The 12,720-nt window shown below is 40.0% G+C and overlaps 1 protein-coding gene across 1 annotated transcript in view; it reads right to left on the reverse strand.

Annotated features, from left to right (window-relative positions):
• The window catches only part of Greb1l (GREB1 like retinoic acid receptor coactivator), a 249,918-nt gene that overhangs the window by 50,987 nt on the left and 186,211 nt on the right, over positions 1-12,720 (reverse strand). Inside the window, exons 12-17 of the mRNA XM_077792249.1 lie at positions 12,125-12,262; positions 9,768-9,953; positions 5,630-5,956; positions 4,421-4,549; positions 3,718-3,852; positions 1,039-1,236 (exon numbers count right to left, since the gene is read on the reverse strand). Of these exons, the coding sequence (XP_077648375.1) occupies positions 1,039-1,236; positions 3,718-3,852; positions 4,421-4,549; positions 5,630-5,956; positions 9,768-9,953; positions 12,125-12,262 (1,113 nt within the window). The remainder of the gene's footprint in view (positions 1-1,038; positions 1,237-3,717; positions 3,853-4,420; positions 4,550-5,629; positions 5,957-9,767; positions 9,954-12,124; positions 12,263-12,720) is intronic.

The raw sequence follows: 12,720 nt of genomic DNA on the forward strand, positions 1-12,720 counted from the left end.
CAAGATCTCCTGTTGTGATTTGTATATAAGATAAAGTCTGAGAGATACATTATAATAGGTGTGCAACATATAAGCCAAATTTTAAGCACTTCTGAATTTTTCTGCATCCTATTTTCAAATATATTGAAAATAAAAATTCTTTAATGTGGACAAAAGATTCATCCTCCAGCTAAAATCTCTCTCTCTCTCTCTCTCTCTCTCTCTCTCTCTCTCTCTCTCTGTGTGTGTGTGTGTCTCCAGTTAAGGTAATCAGAAACAACTTGGCATTTATAATTTCCTTTTCACACCTAATTTACACAGGCTAGCATTTTTCAGCTGTCCAAATTTTCTCAACTCCTATGGTTTTCCTGCAACTCTAAGCAAATTTTATTTTTAAAGGGGATATTTCTTGCCACAATCTTGTAAAACTTTTGCTTCCTACTTTGTACTTTAAAAAAAAACTTTTTTTTAGTTGTAGGTGGACACAATACCTTTATTTTATTTATTTATATGTGGTGCTGAGGATCAAACCCAGGGCCTCACACGAGTTAGGCAAGCGTTCTACTGCTGAGCCACAACCCCAGCTCCTAACTTTGTACTTTTAATAATGAGACTTCTCTTTGATACACGGAGGAAGGTGCTCTGGTTTCTATGCTGAAAATGTGCTGGCAATATGTAAACTGTCCATGAATCTGCCTATGAGAACCTGACCTGTGGGGGCAGAGAAGGAGCTCAGATGGCACCAACCCCACCATCCCCACAGGGCTGTCCTTGCCTTCATAAATTTCTCTTCATAAATGAATGACCAGATTTCCAGACCCACAGATTACATCATAGATTTAACAGTATCTGGGAAACCTGCCCATCAATTTACCCTTGACCATGAAAGGAAACAGGAAAAAGGTCAGAGTACTTTGAGGGAAAACTTGGAGATAAATTCAAAGTAACACTTAATGTGCTTTTATGGTCCTCTAAACAACTGGATTAAACAAAAGACAGAGGTCAAGGGAAATCCCAGGCTGGACCTAGAAAGAATCCTCTCCAAGAGTTCACTCTTACCTGATTGTCGAACCCGTTGAAGAGTTTGCTGGACCAGAACCTCTGATCTTGGGACGATGATGATGAAGTCTACTTTGCTGAAGTGGCCGAGGTCCAGGCTCTGGCTGCCACTGTCTGCAATAGCACACACCTGGGATAAGAGTTTTCTGGCAACCGTAAGCTGTGGTTGATAAATTTGGAAGGTTTCATTATCTAAATCTAAAATTAAAAAAAGTTATAAGAACAAGATTAATTTACTTCTGTGACAGCCATTATGAGCCATAAGGGGACATAACACACATGTTCTATTGCCAAGAATTCTCACTTGCTTTTCTCATTCACTATGAGTTTCAACAGATTTGCCTATTTTCTCCCTGAAAAGCTGGCTGAGAGGTGTGCTCAGGAGTTGGATGTAGGAGTTTTGCAAATGTATTATTTTAAAATTGATGCACTGTCTTGCAAATGCCTACTTCAGTATCCTTTCCCCTGGCTCAGAGATGGTGGAGACAGACTGCACTGTCCCAGCTGGAGCCAGGATTCATCTGGAGAAAGGAGAGAGTTTCCAGTGTTTTTAGGAATCTGAGCACAGGCCAGTACCCAAGCCCAGCTCAAGGAAGGCGGTGATGCTGTAACTATGATAATGCTGAGTTCCTTTGTGCTTTTCTGAATGGCACCACGGTAAGCATTACCTCTTTAGCAAGTTCAGTTGCAACACATTCTGAAATTCCCCTCCTGGTGACCAGACAACTTCGGTCATGCAGACATGACCCTGACCTTTCTTCCCACTAGACTTAACTTTGCCAGTTCTTGTGACCTGGCAGACCTAGGTGGTGTAGTCAACGCCAGCACTGACACCAGTACTATCTGAAGAGACCTGACACATGACAGCCAGCTGGCCTCTAAACAGGTGATGTATTACAAAACATTGTCCAGATACTCTATGCATGTCAGCAGCTTTTTATTGCCAATTATAATCAAGCAAGTAATCTCTCATATGCACACATGCGAGCGTGCACACACACACACATTCTGAAAGAAACAAGTTTCATCAGAGAAACAGCTGAGCAGGCAACTGCCAATTTTTTTTTTTTTTGTATTGGGGATTGAACCCAGGGTGCTTTACCACTAAGCCACATCCCTAGGATCCCCCCTTTTTTTTCTTTAATTTTTAATCTTGAGAGAGAATCTCCATAAGTTGCTGAGGCTGAATTTGCAATTCTGCCTCAGCCTCCCAAGTCACTGGGATTACAGGTGTGCACCACCACAACTAGTTGCCAAGTTTCATTTAAAGGCTGCTTTTTCTCAGGAACACATGTAGGCCCTTGGAACACAATCATAAGGCCCTAATTAACTTGTGCTCATTAATGTTTTCTAATAGCAAATTGCAATGTAGCTGAGGCAGACAGTAGTCACAATACCGTACCTACAATTGCAAGTGGAGATTGATACAGAAAGAACCCACTGGCAAAGTTCAAAGCTGTGAATTTTAATAGTAGGGTTGTGGATGTAGCTCTGTGATAATACATTGCCTACCACGCACAAGGCCCTGGGTTCAATACCCAGCACAAAAAAAAAAAAAAAAAATTTTACCCACAAAGACTACCAGTCAAAACAGGTCTACAGGCCTGTCCTTCAATGTGGTCAGACTAAAACTTCCTTTGTTCATTTCCCACGTTGGATGGGCAGGAACTAACATACACACAAATTTATAAAATTAGCAAAGTTTGCAGTTTGCTTAATTACTGTGAAACAACATTTCCTAAACGGGGAACTGAGGATATGAACTTGGGGGTCTGTAAACAACCTGAGAATTTTAAAATTCTAAACTTGTTAACTTTTTGTTAACCATTCAAAACAGTTCATGTAAACACATTTTGGATCATCTGGATAACTGCTTTCTTACCAAATACCATGCAGGACTCAAAACATTTTATGGTCTGTATTTGTACTTGTCTTTTGGACTGAGCTGATGCCAAGCCAGGCTGCTTTTTATTGCCTGAGGCAGTCCTCACCTAGAAACCCAGGGGAGGCCAACTCCCTGTCAACAGCATCTGATGAGGGTGTTTCCTTTCATTCTTCCTCTAACTCTTTTTCCTGTCTTTTTCTATGTTGTCCCTGTCAATCAGTGAATTGGGGGAAGGAATTTAACCTGAAGGAATTCAATCTAATGACCCACGGCCTTGTCCCAGACCCACAGTCCCCCCTCGGGCCCCACTGGCAAGGCAGCTGACGGTGCTGGTACTGCTGCTGCCTTCCAGGAAGGCCTCCCTCTCCCTGAGATAATGTGGGTTTTACAAGTTAGAGGAGAAGTGAAGGAGCAGGAGCCAGGGGCCCTGCACAACCTGCAGTCTAGTTTCTTTCAAGCCGCTCTTTGAAGCCCTCAGCAAGTACAACAACTCCCTGGGCACAGCTGGTAAAAACACTGAGGATCCGGGAATCTTCCAAGGAAAAAAAGAGACTATTTGGGGATAAAGTATTTGGTTTTAATTTTAAGAAAGTTTTACTAAGAACAAGGCCTTTGATCCAGGCCACACCAGGGTAAGGCATTTTTCATTTGAACCTGATTTACCATGTAGACAATGAGGAAAAAGCCCTTTCATGGTTGATGAGATTTGAGAATGCCTCAAAACCCTGAGCGACTGAGCTTCGGTAATGTCTGTCCCAAGGACTGACTCCCTCCTCGGCCTGAAGTGACATTACCCAGATTTTGCGTGGGAATCATAGCAGCAGCCTCCTGAGGCGACACACATTCATTAAGATCCCCATTGAAAGGGGTGACCACACTGTCTCCTCTTCTTTGTTGCATTTTTTCTAGCAGCTTGTCCAGGTCATCACCTATGTCAAAATAAAGTGGAGATAAGAAGGTTACAAGAAGTGAAAGGCTTGTATGGTTTTTTATCTGTCTCCCAAATTGGGTCATTAAGATTTGTGGGTCAGCCAGCAATTTGTGTCAGAGTTTATACTTGGCCATCTCTCCATGGAGTCTTTACAGCAAGAGCTGCCCTCCTTGGTATTTACCTTGTGGGTGTCCTGCTTACAACTGACATGCTTTCTTAGGTTGTATCTCTCTTGACTTCCATAATATTCAAAAGCAGGAAGAATGGGATTATTCTGTCTCCACATGACATATCGGAAAACTTGAGATCCAGGGAGAGAGAGACTTGCCCAAGGTCACTCAACAAAGTCATGGCTGAGCTGAGGCTTTGATTTTAGTACTGACTGTCCTTTCTCTGGACCCCATGCTGCTTCCTGTGGTGTTAGTCACAAAATACTGAGGATAAACCATTCCAAGTGAAAGATCAGCTGGCAAGCTTAAGCTCCATCCTCATCTTGACAGGCTAAGATTTAAATCCAATCACACGGCAAGGGGCTGGCAGCATGGCCGAGTCTTACCACCACTCACCTAATGACGTGGTTTTGAAATGTGATGCCAGGAAACTGACCTTTCCTGTGATGAGCTCATAACTAATTTCTTTCAAAAACTCACTTGTGGTGAGCATGCTCTCTGCCAGAGCCCGGGACTGATGCTGACCTGAAGAACAGAGGACAAGAGATGACTCATCAATGGGACAAATGATGATCACTGGAACATTACTTAAAATAGCCACAATGGGAAACAACTAAAGCGTTAACTGTAGGGACTTGGGATAAGAAAATCACGGTAATGTAAAAAGATGTGGACAATTCAGCAGCATTTGAAATGTCACTCCGAGGACTACAGATAGCCTCAGAAATGTTTATAATATGATACTAAGTGCTGTTGGGATAAAATGATGTACTTTATGTTTATCACTGTGAAAATGTACATATACATGCATTTAAAGACTAGGGAAGAATACGGAGAAACCTTATAAAACTGTGTGTTTGCATAGTTGTAATAAACATTTGTCTTAAAATATAAACTTCCATTATTCTTGCAAATGAAAATGAAAAAAAAATGAATATATCACGCTGCCCGGTGAAGCTTTCAAAAAATACATATAACACAGAAGATAGACAGGGACAGGTTTTGCCAAAGTGAGGGCGCTTAGCCACTGTGGTCGAAAGAGGTGAGAGCCATTCAGTACAGAAAGGTGAGAAGCAAAGTTTAGTCCAAATGGCTACACAGGGTGGTGCCTGATTTAAAAATCAGCACAGAGGGGGGTGGAAAAAAAGACTGTACATTTTGTAATGTACTAACTTTCTGAACATCTTTGGAGTTGATGTTACAAAATAGACTATTTAGGGAAGAAGGGAATGCATGAGCTAAGTTTCTGGCAAATTTAACTAACTGGCATTGACCACCTGTAGCACTGGCTTTATCACATGCTAGGGTGGTAACATTTCTAAAACCTTTTAAGGACAGAAGTTACATGAGACAAGGGTATCTGTTACTAGGGTGAGCTTTGACAGAAGGCTCCCACAGGAGCAGCTGACAGGGGCACTGGCCAAGTTGAGGGTGACAACACTTGCTCTGAGGAGAAAAGGAAAAGTTAAAATTAGTAGGAAAAATCCAAGTGGAAGCAATCAACCAGCAGCTGATCACGTCGATACCTGAAATACCCAATGACTATTTCTCAAATGGATGGATGATTAAATGATGCATTAAACAAACAGACAAAACATGACTCACCTAACACCACTACACAAAACTCATTTCCTCTGATTTTCGATGTACAAATTGCCACAACATAATCTGGTAGCTTCTGGTAGTGTCTCATTTCACTGAGAATCCTCAGTGTCTCTGAAATGCCCTCCGCCAAAGAGTTTTGGGTCACAATCACATGAACCAGATCTTGAGACACGCTGGCAATTAATCTAGCAAGCCAGGGGAGTTGTCCTGGAGACACAGGTATACATGGAGTGCCCATCTGCAGAGCTCGCTCTCTCAGAGTAAACTCCTGCATGGCTTTCAGCATTATTTGCTCAAATTCTTCCCTGAGAGGTATCTGATCAGGACCTATAGTGAAGAGAATTACAGCTAGAATTATAAGAATCACAGATAGGAGAGAGAAACACCCACCCATCCATCATTCTGCATTTCTCCTAAGCCTACTGTACTTGGCAAGTAAGCACCTCTTCCTACAGTGGAACCACATATAGAGCCCCTACTATTTCCCATGTGAAATTTCTTTCTCTGATGGCCTCATTAAAAAAAAAAAAAGAAATTTCTGTTCTTCTTTATTCTATGTCTGATCTTCAAAAGAGAATATACAAGGAGAGAGAGAGTGAATTCTATTGTATGCCCAGGGAGAGGGGCATTGCAGATAACATATTTTGCAACATATTAACCTTGGCTTTGTGGAAATTGTTAACGACCAATATGACAAGACACCAATCTGCTTGTTTATAATCAAATTTAGGCTCCATTAATTTCTCATTTTATTCCTAGGCACTTTGAGAAAAATGTTTTCATGTATTACTTTTCTATTTAATTTTGACAATACTATCCACAGGAAAATTCATTATTTTTCATTCCAAAATTATATGTTAAACAGTCTCACACTTTCCCCAGATAGAGAATGCTTTCATCATTTAATCATCCATTCTCCTGCATTCTGGATTGTTAAATATGGTATTTGGCCTCTTCCACAACCATAGTAAAAACTAAGCTTATATTGCAGACTGGTAGACCCTGGAATTCAGGGGATTTTGTTTAGAAAATTCAATCAATCTTTAGAACAAAATAAGCAATTCAACATTTGACTTCCAAGAGACACAAATAAACTAAGAGTTCTACATTTACTTTAAATTAAAACCAGTGACAATATATTCACTCCTGGTATTCTGTCATTTCTCTTGTTGTGTGAATCTGAGATTTGTAAATGGGCTCCTGTAAGCAGACAGACTCCTAAGTGTCTGTGATATGAGACCAAGCATTAACTTCAGAACCTGGGGCTAAAATTCCCCTAGGAAAGAATATAGAGATAAGAGCCTAGACTTCTGTTTTGGAAGAAGGAAACCCTCAGAAATCATTTTTTCCTATAATGACGATTAAGTACCCTCTTGGCCCTGCCCATATTTTCTGGGAGAATAAGAAAATGAAGGGTTTAGCAATGTTTTTTTTTTTTTAAAGATAAGTGAAGTTAAATAAAATATTATACATTTAAAAAATAAATAATTTAAACCAGGTGCCATGGTACATGCCTGTAATCCCAGCTACTTGGGAGGCTGAGGCAGGAGAATAGCAAGTTTAAAGACAGCCTCCACAACTTTAGTGAGACCCTGTCTCAAAATTAAAAAATAAAAGGGGCTGAGGATGTAGTTCAGTGGTAAAGCACATGCCTATCGTGTATGAGACCTGGGCTCATTCATCAGTACCACCATCAAAAAAAAAAAAAGTTTAAAAAGAAAAAGTAAATGCATAATTCAAATTGGAGAATAGAAACAGTTTTTTCCAGATTGGTTGGGAGCCAGGGAGAGACAGGAGAGTAGATGTTTCTCTTCTATACATAGAAACAGCAAGTAAATTGTAATGTTCACATTAAGTTTGTTTCTGATGTCCTATCCAAATACTTGCTAGGGAGAGATGGATGACAGGTGATCTTTTTTAAAAAACAAACAAACAAACAAACAAACAACAACAACAACAACAACAAAACACCCGGGAGGGCTGGAGTTGTGGTTCAGTGGTAGAGCACTTGCCTGGCATGTGTAAGGCCCTGGCTTCAATCCTCAGCATTGATATAAATAAATAAATTAAATTGAATAAGGACCCATTTACAAATAAAAATATTTAAAAAACACCTGAGGGGTTCACAAGACTTATGATCTCCATTCAGCTTTATCAAACTGGCATCACAGTAGTGGTCACTAGGTACATACACAGCAGTCAACTCACAGAGGTTAGATCTGTCTAATTATATCAAATGAAGGGAAGGTGGTAATCCATTTAAAACTTCCTTCCACTAGAATATATGACAGCTTGAAAGCAGGTGGCCTTGTCTCCAATCCCCTGATGTTGCTCATTAACAACCTGAAGGCTCAGAAGCTCAGTTCATAGTTGTGTCTATAAGACCCATTCCAAACCAGGATTGAGTGGCATGTTCTATTAGAAAGCATAATTAATCTCAAATATAAAGGCATTCTAGGAAAATAAAATTATCCAGCATATTCTTTGTATCTTCAAATTCACTTTTGTGGAGTTTTGATGGAATTATCATTAGGAACTGGAGAATGAGGGAAAATTCATTCAAGTTTAAATGAGGGAAGAGACTCCTTAGAGTGAAATCCTTGCTTCCAATCATCAACCATCACTACTTCATCCTTGCCCTTTACAGTAGACTGCAGCAGCCTTTTCTCCACTTTTTGCAGACTTGATAATTATAATGTTTTTTCTTGAAGTCCTGGTATCTCCAGGAATTTAGTGAGTGTATCCTGGGCTTCAGTTCTCACAGCTTTTTGGACAGAACAACCCTAATAGGAAAATACCAGGTTCCAACAGACCCAGAGCTCTCCAACAATCTCTGGTTTGCTGATTTCATTATCTACTTCAAAAGATTTCAAGATTGTGAAATATCAGAAACATTTCTTAAAAGTGACTGTAGTGGAAAGGCCTGTTCCTTCTGAAGAATCTTGCTTCTCTTCTTTGTTACCTCTAAGAAATTGGGCTACTAAAGTATCAAAAACTGTCCTTTCCAAAGTGTGGATTTTTAAAAATGTCTATAATCTATGGCAGGCTGGGGCTGTAGCTCAGTGGTAGAATGCTTGCCTACCATGCACAAGGCCCTGGGTTCCATCCCCAGCACTGCAGGAAGAAAAAAAAATATATATGAAAAGAAAAAGTATGTATAATCTGGGGCATATATGAAAATATTCTTGCTGCCTTCTCAAAACCTCTGGAGAAAAAATTATTTTGAAGGATTCTAGAACAGCTAGTTGAGAGAAAAATAAATCTTAATGTACTAAGTTTAAATTAAAAAAAAAAACTATTCTGGCTCACTTAAAATTTTCCTAGAAAAACTGTTTATCCAAGTGCTTTATTATTTCTTAATACCAGAGTATTTTTAACATAAAATGTTCATGAAAGTGCACATAAAATTTTTCACATGGAATTTTACATTTCAAACATTTTTCCAAGGAAATCAGTGGTTTGAAATCTCTGGATGAGACAGAAAGATTGCAAGATTGCCTCAACCACTTAGTGAGACCCTCAGCAACTTAGCAAGACCTCAGGAACTTAGGGATACCCCCTCTAGAATCAAAAAAGGGATGGGGATGCAGCTCACTGGTAAAGTGCTCTTAGGTTCAATCCCTAGTACACCTACAAAAAGGAAAATATGATAGGACTACATCAAAGGGGTGTAGCAGGAGGAAAAAAAATGGATGTGGGGCTGTGCATAAGCAACATAGAAAGGCTGCGTGAAAAAATGGAAAATAATTGCCAAAGACAATGGCTAAGTTTGCATCTCAGATGGCAGCTGTGCTTTCAGAAAGGTGGCCTGGCCAGATTCCTCAGGAGAAGTGAGCCATAGCACAGCCCTAGAAGGTTCTGCCTACATCAGAACTTTGGAGCTCTCTGGAGCATCATGAGATTGGACACTAGGTGGAGCAATTCATTTCTTTTAAGTCTCAAAGAAATAAAGGGAGGGAGAGGACAAACAATGAAAGGAAAGGGGAAGTCATAGAGGGTGGGATGGAAGGAGAAGAATGTTAGAAGTGAAAGAAGGAAAATAAGAGATAGTGGGGGGGGTGAATGTGAGCAAGGAAACACTAAAATACAAAAAAGTATAAATACAGTCACTAACAAATGATCATCAAAAATAACTTACCTAGCCGCACAAGATACTGTATCGTCAGAAGGATCATGTTTTCCACGCTCAGGAGTTGGCTGCCAGTCAATCCTAATTGTTCCAAATCTTTGTTTTCCAACTGTGGAATCTTGTAGCAATTCACAAGCAGGGGACTCACAACAATGTCACCAACATTTCCATAGAAATAGGGTAAAGTGCCATAACCTGTCCCAACAGAAGCAGGTTCAGTATTTGTTTCTGGGGTCCAACCAGGACCTCAATGAAGAGCAAAGATGCTTAATGAAATTCCCTGTTCTCTGAGACAGCTATCAAGCAAATCACTCAAATACAACCATCCTAGGAAATGCACTTGAATGCTCCAAATTCTATTTCTATATCAAATCAGATGAACACAAAGCAAAATACACAAATTGCATTATCTGTTTCCCACAGAAGGGACATGTTAATATATTTCTGCCCTAGAAGACTGATGATTTTGCAAAACATCTCTATATTATTTGTAAAACTGAGATAAAATATTTTCTGATTAAGTTCCTGACCAATATTTTTTTCAGATGAGAAAACAAATAAACAGGGGCTGGGATTGTGGCTCAGTGGTAGAGCGCTCGCCTCGCATGGGCAGGACCCAGGTTCGATCCTTGGCACACATAAAAATAAAGGCATTGTGTTATGTCCATTTACACCTAAAAAATAAATATTTTTAAAAAACCAAATAAACAAAGAAGCTACAATAACATGTTACACTTCCTGAGGTTTGAGGGGGAAATGTAAGTTAAACTTGCTGATCAACAGCAATATTCTGCCAACAGCAAGTACTTAGAAATTCTTATTCCTTTGCTATCTTGGCAATTTTGGTTAGGTTTTCTTCCTGAATGTCAGTACACAGCTTCAAGTTATCTTAGCAGTAGATAAAATGAAAATATGCCCTGTTCTAGTGATAGGGCAGAAAGGAAAATTCCTCTGAGACTTTCTAAAGAAAGGCACCAAAGGGGCCCCACACTCTCCGTATCTTTCCAAGGCTTAGTTGCACTATGCTAATATTCAATAGGAACTTCCTGACCCATGTGGAATTTAAACAACTGGATTCCCTCAATGCCTGCAGATCCAGGATTAGTGGATAGAGTAGCCTGATAAAAGTCAGGGCTTGAAGCAAAACCAAGTTGGTGGACCCAGGCCAACCACAAGAACAGATAACAATTCGTGTAATCACGTTCACCTGTTTTATCCTGGAGGTAAAGCAGACAGACTCCTGGCCTGGCTAACCTTGCCCCAGCTGGGGGACTTTGGATGTGGGTATGGAAGGCATTTAATTAGTTCCGGAATCTAAGGGCCCCCTGCATTCTTTCTTTCCTTTAACTTTCTTTTAGTTGTAGATGGACACAATATCTTTATTTATTTATTTTTATGTGGTGCTGAGGATAGAACCCAGTACCTCACATGTGCAAGGCAGGTGCTCTACCACTGAGCTACAACCCCAGACCAGCCTCTGTATTTCTATACCTCCACTTACAGATATCCTTGAAGGGCTCAGACTTTATAAAGACAGTTTATAAAGAACTGATACAGATGTAGCTCAGTGGTAGAGCACCATAGAGAACCATCCAGGCCAGAAGTAACAAGCCTAGGTCATAAAGAGAGCCAGATCACAGAAAGGTAACTCCAACACCACTACTGACCGTGTCCTATGGTATGTGTTGACCAACTTGCCCTATGGGGTGAATGGTTTTTCAAAACCCTGGTTGAGTGCCCCTGAGTTCAATCCTTAGTACAAAAAAAAAAAAAAAAAAAAAAAAAGACACTGATTCATAGGTGATTCCCTATGGTTCAAACTTATAGTTGTGGGGCTTCTTGGTTCTCTTGTATGAGGTCTAGCTTAGCTTATTTCCTTTCTCTGTGGTTTGGCTCCCTTTGAGGGTACTGTCCTCTCCCTATCCTATCCATTTTTAGCAACCTCCAGGACCCAACTTAGACACCACTTCTGAGTAGTCTTCTCAGACCCCTCCAGGGAGAAGCAAGTCCTCTCTCCTCTGAGCTCTTGCAGCTCTTGGTTGTGAACCTCTGCCAGCTCACTTATCCCAGTGTGTTGTAATGTTATCCCAGTGTGTTGTAATGGCTGTTTACTGACCCCAGTGGTTAGTGAGGGGTCAGACTCCCCCACTACGCACTGCTCCTTGAGGGCAAGAAGGCTATGCCTTATTCTTGGCTTGTAATCACATGTGTCATAGAGCATGAAGAAGCTGACCAATAAAAACTGAAAAAAATCAATAGCAGGGTCAATGAATACACTCATGAATGCATGCATAAATCCCCAATGAAATGGAGAGACATTCCTAGACTCCAGAGGACACAAGCACCTTGGAATTCCTTCGCCTTACCTATCAGAATTACTGGTCTCACTCCTGAGTTACTCAGCAGGTTTTCAGGAACAATTACCGTTTCCCCTGCAGGAATGGGCCGAGGCTGTAAAATTCCAGTTAATGGGGTCTGGGGAACTGGGGCAGATAAAAGGGGTTCTGGAAAAAAAAAGTTGTTTGACAAGAAGGATTAGACATAAAAGCTAAATGAAATACAAAGGAAAACAGTGTAATTTAAATACTTTTACTGTAGAAATTTTAGAAGTCTAATGTTTTATTAGTTTTTTAAATTAAAGTAATTCACGTATATTATATAAAGTTAGAAGAAAAACAAAGGGAAGGATAAAAAAATCAACCATGATCATAAGATCAGGCGATAACTGCATTTAGTATTTTGGAGTTTTCCTTCCAATTGTTTTGTTCCACGTGCAATCTTTTGGATTATGTTTTGGATTTTATTATTAAAGTCATATTTTTATTATTAAAGTCATATTTTTGCCCACTGTGTAAACTGTGAAAAGAACAGAGAAGGAAGGAAGGTAGAAGGATAAATCATCATTAGTCAGTACTACCTAGAGGCAAACTACAGGAACATGGTGGCATAATTCTTTGCAAAT

This window comes from Urocitellus parryii, chromosome 13 (genome assembly GCF_045843805.1).
Source record: "Urocitellus parryii isolate mUroPar1 chromosome 13, mUroPar1.hap1, whole genome shotgun sequence".
NCBI classification, from domain to species: domain Eukaryota; kingdom Metazoa; phylum Chordata; class Mammalia; order Rodentia; family Sciuridae; genus Urocitellus; species Urocitellus parryii.